Source organism: Rana temporaria, chromosome 5, assembly GCF_905171775.1.
Source record: "Rana temporaria chromosome 5, aRanTem1.1, whole genome shotgun sequence".
Lineage (NCBI taxonomy): Eukaryota > Metazoa > Chordata > Amphibia > Anura > Ranidae > Rana > Rana temporaria.
This window is the reverse complement of record NC_053493.1, coordinates 60205634-60222416: the sequence shown is the minus strand read 5'-3', so window position 1 is coordinate 60222416 and position 16783 is coordinate 60205634. Positions and strand designations below refer to the sequence as shown.

Sequence of the window (16783 nt, the reverse complement as noted above, 5' to 3'; positions counted from 1 at the left end):
GATAAACCTCCCGCCCGCATACCCCCACAACCGCCGGGCAAGGGTTGTGGGGATGAGACCCTTGTCCCCATCAACATGGGGACATCCTCCCCATGTTGAGGGCATGTGGCCTGGTGCGGTTCAGGAGAGGGGGGGGGCCGCACTCTGTCCCCCCCTCTTTTCTGCGGCCGGCCAGGTCAACGTGCTCGGATAAGGGTCTGGTGTGGATTTTTAGGGGGACTCCACGCCATTTTTTTTTTCAATTTGGGGTGGAGTTCCCCTTAAAATCCACACCAGACCTGAAGGGTCTGGAATGGATATTTGCCGGGAACCACACGTCTTTTTTTTTGGGGGTTTTTACGGCGGGGTTCCCCTTAATATCCATTCCAGACCTGAAGGGCCTGGTAATTTAATTTGGAGGGACCCCCTTTTTTTTTTTTTTTTTTTAACTAGTAGCCGACCGCGCACCGTCATTATACGGCGGCCGGTCGGCTCTCCTGGGCGAGAGCCCGTAGCTATACGTCCTATCGTATAGCCGCCACTAGGGGGCGCGTGCGCGCCGCCGGAGGCGCGCGCGCGCGCTCCCCGCTCGCCCCCGACTCCCGTGCGTGTGCCCGGCGGGCGCGATCGCCGCCGGGCACACGCGATCGCTCGGTACAGAGCGGGGAACGGGAGCTGTGTGTGTAAACACACAGCTCTCGTTCCTGTCAGCAGGGGAAATGCTGATTTTCTGTTCATACAATGTATGAACAGAAAATCAGTGTTTCCCCTAGTGAGGCCACCCCCCCCCACAGTAAGAACACACCCAGGCATACTTAACCCCTTCCCCGCCCCCTAGTGTTAACCCCTTCACTGCCAGTGGCATTTTTATAGTAATCTAATGCATTTTTATAGCACTGATCGCTATAAAAATGCCAATGGTCCCAAAAATGTGTCAAAAATGTCCGAAGTGTCCGCCATAATGTCGCAATACCGAAAAAAAAATCGCTGATCGCCGCCATTACTAGTAAAAAAAATATTAATAAAAATGCCATAAAAATACCCCCTATTTTGTAAACGCTATAACTTTTGCGCAAACCAATCAATAAACGCTTATTGCGATTTTTTTTACGAAAAATATGTAGAAGAATACGTATCGGCCTAAACTGAGGAAAAAAAATGTTTTTTTATATATTTTTGGGGGATATTTATTACAGCAAAAAGTAAAAAATATTCATTTTTTTCAAAATTGTCGCTCTATTTTTGTTTATAGCGCAAAAAATAAAAAACGCAGAGGTGATCAAATACCACCAAAAGAAAGCTCTATTTGTGGGAAAAAAAGGACGCCAATTTTGTTTGGGAGCCACGTCGCACGACCGCGCAATTGTCTGTTAAAGCGACGCAGTCCCGAATCGCAAAAAGTACTCTGGTCTTTAGGCAGCAATATGTTCCGGGGGGTAAGTGGTTAATGAGCAATGACTCTATTCTTTATAGCCATGAGTACTTTAACCACTTGCCCACCGGGTTAATTCTGGCACTTCTCTCCTTCATGTGAAAATCACAATTTTTTGGCTAGAAAATTAATCAGAACCCCCAAACATTATATATTTTTTTTTAGCAGACATCCTAGGGAATAAAATGGCAGTCATTGCAATACTTTTTGTCACACCGTATTTGCGCAGCGGTCTTACAAGCGCACTTTTTTTGGATAAAAATCACTTTTTTGAATTAAAAAATAAGACAACAATACATTTTGCCCAATTTTTTTCTATATTGTGAAAGATAATGTTACGCCGAGTAAAATGATACCCAACATGTCACGCTTAAAAATTGCGCCCGCTCGTGGCATGGCGTCAAACTTTTACCCTTTAAAAATCTCGATAGGCGACGTTTAAAAAATTCTACAGGTTGCATTTTTTGAGTTGCAGAGTAGGTCTAGGGCTAGAATTATTGCTCTCACTCTAACGATCGCGGCGATACCTCACTTGTGTGGTTTGAATACTGTTTTCATATGCGGGCGCTACTCGCGTATGCGTTTGCTTCTGTGCGCGAGCTCGTCGCGACGGGGCGCTTTAAAAAATTTTTTGGGGGTTTTCTTATTTATTTTTATTTAGTTTTATAATGTTTTACACTGAAATAAAAAAATAAAAAAAAAATGATCAGTTTTCTTCCTATTACAAGGAATGTAAACATCCCTTGTAATAGGACTAGTGTGTGACAGGTCCTCTTTATGGAGAGAGGCGGGGTCAATAAGGCTGGAAAGCATGGTATTGAAAAAAAAAAAAAAAGATCTCATGCTTTCAGCTGCAATCATGTTCGTTCACCACAGTGGTGTAGTGTATAGCACTTTGACCTAGCAGCAAAAGAGTCGTTGGTTCGAATCCCGCCCGTGACAGCATCTGCATGGAGTTTGCATGTTCTCCCTGTGCCTGCGTGGGTTTCCTCCCACAATATAAAAACACGCTGTAAATCGGTTCCGGTCTAAATAAGCCCTAATATGCAGTAGTATATTAAGGTTTGGTTCTGCCCTAGGCCTGACTACATATCTGCACCTCCTAATAGAAAAATGACCCACCCCTTCCTGTCAAGGTCACACCCTGTTTTTGTATAACCCCGCCCAGTAATTTTCAGGGGACCCACACACTAGTTCTGGGGGGGCACTGGATTCCCTTAACCACTTCCATACCAGGCACTTACGCACCTTCCCGCCCAAGCCAATTTTCAGCTTTCAACACTGTCGCACTTTGAATGGCAATTGCGCGGTCATACAACACTGTACCCAAACAAAATTGGCGTCCTTTTTTCCCCACAAATAGAGCTTTCTTTCGTTGTTATTTGATCACCTCTGCGTTTTTTTTTTGCGCAACAACTAAAAAAAGACTGCAAATTTTGAAACAAAAAAACCTTTTTCTTTTTTTAGGTTAATTTTTTTGTAAATAAGTTTTTCTCTTTCAATTACGGGCACTGATATGGCGGCACTGATGGGCACCGATGAGATGGCACTGATGGACATCGATGAGGTAGTACTGACGGCACAGATGAGGTGGCATTGATTGGCGGCGCTGCTATGCGGCACTGATGGGCACTCATAGGCGGCACTGATGGGCACTCATGGGCGGCACAGATGGGCGGCACTTATGGGTGGCACTGATGGATACTTATGGGCGGCACTTATGGGTGGCACTGATGGATACTTATGGGTGGCACAGGTGGGCACTGATAGGTGGGCACTGTGCATGGATGGGCACTGTGGGGTGGCACTGATTTTCCCAGTCAGTGCCCATTTGTGGGCACTGATTGGCATCTTTTTTCTTATGCTTTTTGTTTTTTTGTTCTATATTTTTTTTGTTTTTGCACACCCTGGTGGTCCAGGGTGGGCATCCCTGGTGGTCCAGTGTGGTGATCCGAGGGGGGGCTGCGCTGATAAACAATCAGCGCGAACGCCCCCTGTCAGGAGAGCCGCCGATCGGCTCTCCTATACTCGCGTCTGTAAGACGCGAGTGAGGAAGAGCCATCGATGGCTCTTCCTGTTTACATCGTGATCAGCCGTGATTGGACACGGCTGATCACGTGGTAAAGAGTCTCCGTCTCCGTGAGAGACTCTTTACCGAGATCGGAGATGCAGGGTGTCAGACTGACACCCCGCATCACCGATCGCCGCGCTGCGTGCCCCCACAGGCGCGTGCGGCATGAAATCCTGCAGGACGTCCTGTCAGGATTGTGAAACCACTTCCCGGACGTAAATCGGCCATAGGCTGGGCGGGAAGTGGTTAATTTGCATAGTTTTTCTCTCACTTCCTGTTTGGCTATGGGGCAGGAAGTGAAGGCAAATCTCCACAATTGGACACAGATAATACCAAATAAACTGACAGGGCCAATAACCCTCCCTCACTCTATCCAAAATGAAAGAAAATAAAACTTGTTGATTATAGTTCTTGTCAGGGGCGGACTGACCATTGAGTCACTCGGGCACTGCCCGAGGGCCCCATGCCACTAGGGGGCCCCATCCGGGTTGCCAGGCTCAGTAAAACCAGGGACAGTATGTAAAAATCTGTGTTTTTTTTAGATCTGTCCCTGATATGTCCGAAAATGACATGCTTTTAATGTGAATATCCCAAGATTTTAGCTGCCCGCCTCTGCACTACCTCCTGGCGTGGTGGTCATCTGTAAGCCAGAGGGGCCCCATAATCTTCTATTGCCCAGGGGCCCCATGAGTTGTCAGTCCGCCCCTGGTTCTAGTTTAAGCACAAATTTCATAGAGTTTTATTGAGAGCCCTAAGAAAATATAACCATGCCAATAGGCCAGGATAGAGCGTTGCTAATATGTAGGAATGTGTGCGTTAGAGCACCCCACCCAATGTTAACTAAAAAATTATTAATTTGCAAATAAGTATTATCTGCTCATTTTTTTGGGGATGTCTGCACCCCTGATAGTGACAACATTTGTGAGGTGTCTTCACCCTTTCTAATTCATTCACTTCCTGTCACATAGCCAAACAGGAAGTGAGGGTAAAACCTTACTAATATATTTTCTTGTGGACACAGAGATCAATCTAAATAGTTTCCCATTATGTAAATTGCACTCTAGCATTTTGCTGTGTACACCCCAAATTATTAGGGATCTTGGACTTTGGGGTCCATTTACTAAAGGCAAATCCACTCCTACAAGTGCAAAGCAAGGAAGAAAACAAAACAACTTTGCTTCTACAGGATTGGATGTTAAAACCATCAGTGCTTCCTCTCTGATTTTCAGCAACTATGCTTGTACTGCAGAGTGGCTTTGCCTTTACTAAACCCCAAACTAAATAATCATTTGGGGCAGGGATCCTCAAACTACGGCCCTCCAGCTGTTGTAGAACTACACATCCCATGAGGCCTTGTAATGCACTGACATTCACAGACATGACTAGGCATGATGGGAATTGTAGTTCCTGAACAACTGGAGGGCCGTAGTTTGAAGACCCATGATTTGGGGTGTACACAGCAGTGCTGGAGTGCAATTTGCTTAATGGGGACACTAGTTAGATTGACCGGTGTCCCCAAGAAATGACACTGGTAGGGTTTTAACCTCACTTCCTGTTCAGCTGTGTGACAGGAAGTGAAGCCAATTTTAAGAAAAGGGACACAAAGCTCAACACAAAAATAAAAAAACACAAAGCAGGGGTTCTAACACTCACTTGGCTTCCCTCAAACACCCACAATTTGAATAGGATTGCCTTGCGCTAGATTTAAGCACAGTGCTGTAAATCAGCACGTCAAGCCTGTCCACCAATAGCAAACCCCCCCCCCCCACAGGCCATGTTTGCAGGTTTTCCTTCATCTTGCACATGTGCTTTAAAATAGTCTGGACAGCAATTCTTGATAAGAGAAATCCCCAAAACATGTCCTGTCGGGGGTACTTGAGGGCTGAGGACCACTGCAGAATAAATAAAATACTTACCAGTTTTTGTCTTTAAAGTCAGGGAGAATAAACATGGCAAACATTTCATGATTACACACCAGGAAAGAAGCTTAGACAAAAATCACACATAATTTGTTAGGCCCAAACCTAGTTCAGCTGCAGCTGTCAACATATGTAGCATGAAAAAGTAACAAAAGACAAACTTAACAATTTTAAAGTAATTTTTATTGGTCAACAAAACAAGGAAAGCAAAAAAAGACAAACAAACAAAAATACATTTCAAAATTCTAATTAACCATAGCTTTACACATTTTTCATAAAATAAGGCCACATAGACAAATACATCAAAGTGAACATCATTTAAAAATAAACCAAAACCATTGGCAAAATAAAACAAAACCCATGCAACAAACCACATTTGTGTTTAGCAACAGCATCCTGCCCCTTCTGAGGGCAGCTGAGGACTGATCGATCCAAGCTTTTTATAACAGTGCTAGTAATGAAGCAATTGAAATCACATGACCAAATTGCAGTCTCTAGTTTGGGTGAGCTTGTAATTGGGCACACCTGCAATTAATCCAAACCACGCTCTATGAGCATCCAATGAGTGTTTTTCACCTTTTAAAAAGAAAGGATATTTTTTTTCTAAGTGTTTGAGCATGCTCAGTTCATCACACATGTAGGAACCAAGCTGCAATGGAATGAGAGCTTTTTTTTTTTGGTTTCCCCTGATCTGATGCTTTCCAGCCTGAAGGGGAGGTGTTAAAGACAGAAGTAAACACGCACATTTAATAATCTATTTGTGGGAAAAAAAGGTTGCCAATTTTGTTTGGGAGCCACGTCGCACGACTGCGCAATTGTCAGTTAAAGCGACGCCGCGCCGAATCACAAAAACTTGCCCGGTCATTGACCAGAAATATGGTCCGGGCTCAAGTGGTTAAAAATTAACAAAACACAAAAGTGAGCCCAATTTTTGGGGATAATGTGAAAGATGATGTTACACTGAGTAAATAGATACCTTACATGTCACGCTTTACTATTGGAAACACTCCTGCAATGGGGCCAAAATGAATTCCGTGAATATCCCCATAGGTGACCTTTTATTTTTTTTTCCAGGTTACCAGTTTATAGTTACAAAGAAGGTCTAGTGGTAAAAGTATTGCTCTCGCTCTAAGGCACGCGTCAATACCTCACATGTGTGGTTTGAACGATGTTTATATATGTGGGCGGGACCTGCGTAAGTCCCGCCCACATATGTAAAAATTATTTTTACTTTTTGCTATAATAAATATCCCCAAAAATATATATTGTAAAAACTAAAAAAACCCTCAGTTTAGGCCGATACGTATTCTACATCTTTTTGGTTCCAAAAAATCGCAAATAGCGTTTAGTGTTTGGTTTTAGCAAAAGTTATAGCGTCTACAAAATATATTTTTTTTTTTGTTTTAACTAGTTATTGGGGCGATCAGCGATTTTTATCGGTACTGCGACATTATGGCGGACACATCGAACACTTTTTTGGAACCATTGGCATTTTTCTAGCGATCAGTGCTGTAAAAAATGCATTGCTTACTCTAAAAATGCCACTGGCAGGGAAGGGGTTAACACTAGGTGCGAGGGAGGGGTTAAATATGTTCCCTGGGTGTGTTCTAACTGTAGGGGGGGGTGGGACTGACATGTGTAAATGACAGATCGCTGTTCATGAAGGGGAACTCCAGACCCCAAAAAAAAAAAATAAGGTGGGTTCCCTCCAGGTGCATACCAGGCTCTTAGGCTTGGTCTGGAACATAAGGGGTTAAACCCGCGCAAAAAAAAAATAGCGTGGGGTCCCCCCCAAGATCCAAACCAAGCCATTATCCCAGGCACGCAGTCTGGTCAGACAGGAATGGGGGTGGGGACGAGCGAGCGCCCCCCTCCCTCCTGAGCCATACCAGACCACATGCCCTCAACATGGGGGAGTGTGTGCTGTGGGGGAGGGGGGCACTGCCCCCCCACCCCAAAGCACTCTTGTCCCCATGTCGATAGGGACAAGAGCCTCTTCCCGACAACCCTGGCCGTTGGTTGTCGGGGTATGCGGGCGGAGGGCTTATCAGAATCTGAGAGACCCCTTTAATAAAGGGGTCCCCAGATTCCGGCCCCCCACCCTATGTGAATGAGTATGGGGGTACATTGTACCCCTACCCATTCACCTGGGGAAAAAAATGGAAAAAAATAATACACCACACATGAATAAATTAATTTATTAGTCAGCCGGGGGTCTTCTGCCGGGGCCCCCCACCACCACCCCATTAGGCCCCGGGCTTCGCCATCTTCTGCCGGAACCCCCTTCACCAGTGAGGCTCCTGCCTTTGGGGGAGGGTCCCGGGCTACTACGACGGTTTCTGCGGGGGGGTGCACTGGCACCCCTCCCCCGTCTTCAGCGACGTAATTCACCGGGACCCCCTTCACCAGGGAGGCTCCTGCCTTTGGGGGAGGGTCCCGGGCTTCCACGACGGTTTCTGCGGGGGGGGGTGCACTGGCACCCCACCCCCGTCTTCAGCGACGTAATTCACCGGGACCCCCTTCACCAGGGAGGCTCCTGCCTTTGGGGGAGGGTCCCGGGCTTCCACGACGGTTTCTGCGGGGGGGGGTGCACTGGCACCCCACCCCCGTCTTCAGCGACGTAATTCACCGGGACCCCCTTCACCAGGGAGGCTCCTGCCTTTGGGGGAGGGTCCCGGGCTTCCACGACGGTTTCTGCGGGGGGGGGTGCACTGGCACCCCACCCCCGTCTTCAGCGACGTAATTCACCGGGACCCCCTTCACCAGGGAGGCTCCTGCCTTTGGGGGAGGGTCCCGGGCTTGTACGGTGTCTTCCGCCGGAGGGCGCCACTCTCCGGGCTTCTGCGATGCCTTCCGCTTCTGCCTGTCTCCTCCGCGGAGCACAGGGCTTGTCTCCGCTGTCTTCTCCCTTCTCTTCCATTCGATGTTGACACGACGAGGTCCGGCGCTGGAATGCCGTCTGAGCAGTGGGCATGGACTTATATAGGGCAATGCCACCATGTGACCTCAACCCATGTGACATCACATTCCCATCATGCCCAGGGAATGTGATGTCACATGGGTTGAGGTCACATGGTGGCATTGCCCTATATAAGTCCATGCCCGCCGCTGACACGGCATGTCAGCGCGGAACCTCGTCGTGTCAACATCCAATGGAAGAGAAGGGAGAGGACAGCGCAGACAAGCCCTGTGCTCCCGGAGGAGACAGGCAGAAGAAGGAAGAGAGAAGAAAGAAGACGGAAGAAAGCCCTGGCTCCGCGGGGGAGCCAGGCAGAAGAGGGAGCAGAGAAAAGACCGGGGAGTTGGCGCACCCCCGGCAGAAGACCAGGAAGACCGGAACCCTGGCGGAAGGCACCGGAAAGACCGGGGGATAGGCGCCATCCCCCGGCAGAAGACCCCGAAGTCCGGATGCCCCTCCCTAATGAAAAAGAGCTTAAATGGGGTGGGGGCATCCGGCGGAAGGCTCCGGAGAGGACCGAGGGATGGCGCCCTCCCCCGGCAGAAATCACCGAAGCCCAGGGTCCCGGCAGAAGATCGGGAGAGAAGAAACCCCCCCCTTCTAAGAGAGCTAAAGAAGAAAGGGGGGGCTCCGGAGCAGATTAATAAAATATTTTATTGTGTGGTGTTTTATTTTACTTTACATTTCCCCCATGTGAATGGGTAGAGGTACGATGTACCCCATACTCATTCACATAGGGTGGGGGGCCGGCATCTGGGGGCCCCCTTATTAAAGGGAGCTCGCAGATTCCGATTAGCCCCGCCCGCATACCCCGACAACCAATGGCAAGGGTTGTCGGGAAGAGGCTCTTGTCCCTATCGACATGGGGGCAAGAGTGCTGTGGGGTGGGGGGGCAGTGCCCCCCTCCCCCACAGCACACACTCCCCCATGTTGAGGGCATGCGGTCTGGTACGGCTCAGGAGGGGGGGGGCGCTCGCTCGTCCCCGCCCCCATTCCTGTCCGGGCCAGACTGCATGCTTGGGATGAGGGCTTGGTTTGGATCTTGGGGGGGACCCCCGCGCCGAATCGGCGCGGGTTTAACCCCTCACGTTCCAGACCAAGCCTAAGAGCCTAATGTAGCCCTGGAGGGGGACCCACGCCGATTTCAAGTTTGAAATTTGGCGCCGAGTTCCCCTTCAGGGCTGAAAACAGCTCGGAGATACAGTATATACATAGTATACATATACATACACCATATTGTTAAAATTGTTAGGATGCCTGCCTTCACACGCACATGAACTTTAATGTAATCCCAGTCTCAGTCCGTAGGGTTCAATATTGAGTTGGCCCACCCTTTGCAGCTATAACAGCTTCAACTCTTCTGGGAAGGTGATTCACAAGGTTTAGGAGTGTGTCTATGGGAATGTTTGATCATTCTTCCAGAAGTGTATTTGTGAGGTCAGGCACTGATGTGGAAGAGAAGGTACCTCCACCCCAAACTCGCTCATCCATGTCTTTATGGACCTTGCTTTGTGCACTGGTGTGCAGTCATGTTGGAACAGGAAGGGGCCATCCCCAAACTGTTCCCACAAAGTTGGGAGCATGACATTTTCCAAAATGTCTTGGTACGTTGGCACTGAGTTCTCTTCACTGAAACTAAGGGGCCAAGCCAAACCCCTGAAACACAACCCCACACCATAATTCCCCTTCCACCAAATGATTTCAACCAGTGCACGAAGCATGATGATATGGTGAAGGGAGTTTAATGAACGTTGTCAAAGGCAAAACATTTTTGGGATTGTTTTTTTTTTGGGAGTATCACTGTACAGTTGAGTATGTTATTATTGCGGTTATTTGTCACAATATTATAAATAATTACTGTGTGCCACTATTTACAGTAATTATACTTTACACTTGGATGTTTATCCCTGCACTGCCCAGCCCAGGGTATCCAGGTGCAGTTCTCAAAAAGGCAGGCTAAGGCCAACTGCGTCAGATGGCTGCAACTGAAGAAACAAATCTACACCAGCAATGTAGAGAAGAGTTTTGATTTAACAAAAAAAAAGTACTGGCAAAAGCAGCATAGTCTAGCACAGTGGCGCTAAGGAAAAGTTACCGGTATACATCCTCCTGGGACACCAACTAAAAACAGAGACATCCTGGTAGTAGAAGGGGTTATCCTGGGTTGCCTACAATTTTTTTGTTGCAAGTGTCCAATCGGCAGTAAAACCTGAAGTTTAATGGCTGTCCCCAGGAGAAAAAATAAATATAACGTTTGCTGCAACTGCTTAATAAAGTGTTAACTGGACATTTATTCAGGTTCTTCCATATCTGCTAGTGCATTAAGGGCTGCTGATAGAAATCACACTATACAATTATAGTTTTGTTAAAATGCAACGCCCGCAATGCTATGCTTTTCAGTCATGGCAGAAATGATACCCCACATCGAACAAGACCCATTCAAGTAAATTGCAGCACAGAGATAATATTTGCACCTCCACTGTTCATTCAGGATTGTTTGTTCATTCAGGATGGTGAGCCCCCCCGCTCACCATCCTGAAATGACCCGCCTGTGTGCCCTCAGCAGCACTGCGGGGGAAAGGGGCACACGGGGGTCCCAGACAGCAGGGAGAAGGGGGTGCAGATACCCCTGCAGTGCAGCTGGAGAAATAAAAGTAGAAGCCGGCAGCACTGCACATAAGTCACAAGTGTCAGCAATAAGGCAGTTCTTCTAGCTCTCCTGTTTGGCAGGTGCCTGGGCCTCCCTTTTGAACTTATGAGTCCTGGGTAAGGAGAGCTGGCTGCACTACCTTATAAGTGGCCCTGAGTGCATCTAACACTACCCTCTCCCCAGATTGACAATGCTGCTGTGCCATCTGTATTGCTCCTCCGACCAGGGGGGAGACACCCTGAGACAGAAGTAAATTACGTGCCACATCACCAAGTTAAAATAAAGAATAAAAAAATAAAATTTCAGTACCACTTTTAAGGTTTAGGTAAGCTGCAGTAAAATACATTTTTAATTTTGGGTTTAATAGCGTTTTGAGCATCTAGGGTTGTTCTTCCTAGGGTTAGTGTTGAAATCACCTCCACAAATCAATCCATTGAATCGGTCACACTTGAAATTGTCGCAGTGACAGTATTTCCCGGAGTAGACCTCATTAGGATTTTCCCTCTTGTTACACACACACTGGCCACAAATACAATCTCCGTTGTTACTGCAGATCTCTGAGCTGTTCTCTTTTCTGCACTGAGCATCCATGTCTTCACTGCTAACTTGATGTGTGCTGCATTCGCACTCTTTTCCAATGCGACCCTCATTGCATCTGAGAACAAAAGAACCCAGTGTTAAAAGACAAAATATACTGAAAATAAGATAACCTACCTTCATAACCTAAAGCCTGCAGAGCCTGTAGAGATTTCTAAAGTGTGAGTTTAGCTCTGCACTTTCCCCCCCAAAAAAGTAACAGATGTACTTACACACAGATATATGTGTAGCGCTACTAACGTAGGAGCTGCAGGGATGCTGCCCAGGTCTTTCCCTCAAGCTTTGGACACAAGGACACAGGCTCATTCATCTATTTCTTCAATGCTCAGTCTAGGGGGTGTTGTTTTTTTTCTTAGTTTTGGAGAACTTGGATAGGGTTGAGGGAATTGGGTGTGATACTCTAAAAACAAGAGCTATGTACACGTGAGGTATTCTTCAGAATAAGCAATATTAAAGTCTGTAAACAGTAGACTTCAGCTTTAAGGTAGTTGTAGTTAACTGTAAACTCTGTTCTTAGAGTGACAAGAGCAGAGTCTCTTTCAGTAGAAGAGTAGATGGACAAAGCTCTTCCAGTCAATATCCCCTTTAACTAGACCCACAGCTGACTCTCTAGGGGTGGAAAAAGCACAAAAGTTCCCAAGTACTCTAATGCCGCGTACACACGGTCGTTTTTCGGCATGAAAAAAAATGACATTTTTAAAAACGTCATTTAAAATCATTGTGTGTGTGGGCTTCACATTGTTTTTCGGCTTCTGAAAATGTTGTTTTTCGGGTTGTAAAAAATGATCGTGTGTGGGCTAAAATGACGTTTTAAACCCGCGCATGCCCAGAAGCGAGTTATGAGACGGGAGCACTCGTTCTGATAAAACTACCATTCATAATGGAGTAAGCACATTCATCACGCTGTAACAGACAAAAAAGCGCAAATCGTCTTTTACTAACAAGGAATTAGCTAAAAGCAGCCCAAAGGCGAATAGAACTTCCCCTTCAGAGTGCCGTCATACGTGTTGTACGTCACTGCGCTTTATTCATAATTTTTCAAAAACGATGGTGTGTGGGCAACATCGCTTTTAATGATGAAGTTGGAAAAACGTTGTTTTTGGACATGCTGAAAAATGAAATTTTTTTTGTGTGTACGCGGCATTAGAAGCATCTGTACTCACACAAGGCCCAAGGACAGCTGGTTGCCTCCTTCCAACTTCCAAGCGACACCTTACTCCGGGGATATTAGACCAGATCTTCAATGGACAGCCCCCCTCAGTCAGCTTTCTCTAGCTCCAGGGTATCAACATCCAGACCATCAGGTTGCCCACCTGAGGCATCATGGCAGCAGACATAGCAGCATTGCCTGGAAGGGCAGCATGCCCTCCAGGCTAGACTAATTCTTTCCAGGAAAAGATCCAAAGCCTAGTGTGCTCACAAAATATATACAGTCTCCCAGCATGTCTTCAGAGCCTACCTCTCTGGGATTGGCCAGAGCTGTATTAAAATGTATCCTGCCATCTGTATAGCTCCACACCTATCATCCCGAAACCTTTCAAGCTCTCTTGATGCAGAGGGAGCTATCAGACTAACAGCAACCGAACACACTGAGCAGATGTAGCAGAATGCAGCTGTGCTGTGTATAGTGAGAAAACTATGCTTTTACCTGACAATCACAGCCACACTGACTACAGCCTAGCAACTAAATTTACCTATCAAAACACATACTAATTCTATCTATCTAAACCTAGGACCTATCCAGGTGGGGGCTACATCTGCATATACTGTATGCTTTGCTTTCAATGCATCTTATTCATCATATATTTAAAACTATATTCCAAAGGTACTAAAACTGGGCATACACGTGGCCTTGATTAAAAAAAATGAAGAAGGAGGGGCAAAAAATTGATGGCTGAACAGCACTTGGAACTGGGTATTTTGAGAGCTGACAGAGTCGACTGTCAAAATACAAATATTCTTTGTGGGAGATTTATCTATCCGCACTATGTAGCATAGACGGAGAAATGTTAGATTTTTTTATCTGTTCGCCATTTAGGCTAAACATAAATAGATCTATATCTGTATTGCCAGTTTTGCAATTTATCAGCTGTCAAAATATAAACCAGGTTTTTTGCAGAATATAGAAATGAATCCCATAGTGACTGAGTGAGTATGAAAAGCATGTAATATAGCATGCACTGACAGTTTTTTAATGCTAAAAAAAAAAAAAAAAATGCGCTAGTGCTTTGAATCAAACACAGAAAACGAAAAAGAAAAAACTGCTGAAAACTTCACTGTGAGATATAGCACAGTCCAAAATAGCAAGTTCATACACAGAGTTGCACTAGAAGTATTGAATTAAACACCAATGAAAAAATACCAGTGAAAAAAAAATATAGTCCAAATGTGGTAAATGTGTTATACCACTGTGATAACATTTGCACCATCTGCCACCATTAGGTGAATGATCCAGTTACAATCATCTCCACCATAGGCAAAATGGTCACTTACCAGATAACAGGGACCTTTTGTCATGGAAGATCAATAACGCTTTCGTCTTTAAACCTAGCCAGGGCCTTTGACCATCCCAGGAACGGACAACGTCATTTTATGACGAATAATGTAGGGCAGATCGATGTGCTGATGTCACCGCACGTCTCGGATCACGGAAGGACGGGTAGTTGCGAACATCTGGCCAGCTTATACTATTCTCAATGCGATTATATGTTCTTCATGTCGTAAGTGCATTATGTTATACTTAGAATAAAGTTTTAAAGATTTTTTATACTATGGCAAGTTTTTTATATTTTGGGGGCCAACTGTGATGTTGATACCTGGATGGAGACTCACACATTTTAGGAGGTTCCCGGGACGATCAAAGGCCCTGGCTGGGTTAAGAGCCAGAAGCATAATTGACCTTCCGTGACAGAAGATCCGTGCTATCTGGTAAGCGACCATTTTGCCTATGGTAGAGGTGATTGTCATTGGATCATTCAACCAATGGTGGTGGATGGTGCAGATGTTAAAACAGAACTCATTTACCACATTTGGACTATATATTTTTCACTATTTTTTTTAATGATGCGTTTAATGACACTTTAAAAAAGATGAGAGATTTTAAAGTGAATTAAAGTGTGCTGCATAATACAACTATTGTCAAAATGCTTTAAAACTTCCCAGTGACAGTAAAGCTGTCTGTGGACAGCATATAGCTTCAGTACATCAAAAAACCCTCAAAATGACTCCCTCAGTTGTCAGCGTTGCATTAGGGAAACCACAAAAGCTATTTTAAGTGGAGAAGTAAGGCTGCTATGGAAATCAGGAAAATTAAGATAAAGTAATGTTTCCTGGTACTAAGAAGTATAGCCAAGCTGATAGATATTACAATTTTGCCCTCTCGAGCCTACTGGCATTTTTATAAAGCAATGAATAGGACAACAGTATGCAAAGTATAGTAATACAATTAAAGTGGTTGTAAACCCTGTCTGACATGTTTTACCTACAAGTAAGCCTATATTAAGGCTTACCTGTAGGTGTTTGCAATATCTCCTAAACCTACACGGTTTAGGAGATATTTGACAAAAAGAATGCACCGATGTCTGCGGCGCATGCGCGCCATAGACAACAACGCAGGCGTACTGAGAATTGCCGGTTTTGTGAATGGCTAATGCCGGCTTTGATGGCTGTCACGCGCGAAGCAGTGTTGCCAACCTACCAGATTGAAATTTACTGTCACGACGCCGGAAATTTACCGGTGCAGCCACGTTTTTACTGGCATTTCACAAAAGTTACTAAATTAAATTTTTAGGTGCAAATTTCAGTATGTAGGCTACAAACAAGTACGCTAGGCAAGGTAAAAAAACATATTTTTGCTATTTTCAATATAATAAGGGCAAATTATTTAGTCACATCACCCCCTGCCTCCACCCCCCTCTGCCACCAACACCCCCTGCCTTCAGCCCCCTCTGCAGTGCCACAATCTCCCCCTGCCTCCAATCTCCCCCAGGCCCCCTGCCTCCAATCACCCCCTGCCTCTATCGTCCCCTGCCTCCACCCCCCTCTGCGGTGCCACCAACAACTTCTGTCTCCATCCGACACCCTCTGCGATGCCACCATCCCCCTCTGCGGTGCCATCAACACCCCCTGCCTCCAATCACCCCGTGCCACTAACACCCCCTGCCTCCAATCTCCCCCTGCCTCCATTGTCCCCTGCCTCCATCCCTCTGCGGTGCCACCCCCTGCCTCCAATCTCCATGCGCAGTTCCAAGCCAAACCGATCTCGGCTATTTTTACTGGCACATTCCTGCAAACCACGGACATTTACAAACTGGGGGGGAAGTGCTCGTTTTTACGAACTGTCCGTAAAAATACGGACGGTTGGCAACACTGGGGCAGAGTGACGTCTTCGCCGCCTCGGCCAATCACAGCGCCGGAGCAGCGATACCCGGAAGTAACCTTCCGGAGGGATGTCTGCGGCTGGAGGGAGAGACAAGGACGGCTTCGGGGGCTTCGATCTAAGGTAAGTAATTCATAATGAGCTAGTATGGTAGTCATAACAGCTCAGTATGCCTTTGTCTTGCAGGTTTTAAAAAAATAAATAAATTGGGGGTTTACAACCGCTTTAAAAGCCAAGGTGTTCAATCTTGAGTCACCCAATTCTAAAATGTAAAAAACTAAACTAAATGTAATACAGCAGCATCCACACACGTGGGCCACCCAGCATTGGAAGTAATACATTCTTACAAAGCAAATACACCTTTGCACACAGGTACTGACTAGTATTGCACCATTTCTTCTCCTTCAGTTTCTTTCTCGCATTCAGCTAATATGACCCCAGTGCTGACAGGGAGAAGCAAAGTAGAGGGCAAACAAGGATGCAGGTGTCAAATGTCTTCCATAGAAAGCATGAGATCAAACAAAAAAAATATTGATCTCATGCTTTTCAGAACTATAATGGCAGTGTTTACATCTGACAGGACCGGAAGTGACATCATGACATCGCTTCCAGCCTCCCAGGACCATAGAGCTGGCCAGGGACCATGTGGTCCCTGGCCAGCTCTATGATAACCTGGTGGCAATGCATGGGATAGCCCCATTCTGTGTGTCTTATGGGGGAGGTGTTCTGTAATCCAGGTGAGAGATGGGCGGGACGGACAACACTGCATGGGATTGCAGTGCAACAAAGGCACTGCAT

At 46.2% G+C, this 16783-nt stretch overlaps 1 protein-coding gene across 1 annotated transcript in view; it reads right to left on the bottom strand.

Moving 5' to 3' along the window:
* Nucleotides 1-16783, bottom strand: part of LOC120940053 (integrin beta-1-A-like) — a 76478-nt gene that overhangs the window by 18246 nt on the left and 41449 nt on the right. Inside the window, exon 12 of the mRNA XM_040352634.1 lies at nt 11427-11665. Within this exon, the coding sequence (XP_040208568.1) occupies nt 11427-11665 (239 nt within the window). The remainder of the gene's footprint in view (nt 1-11426; nt 11666-16783) is intronic.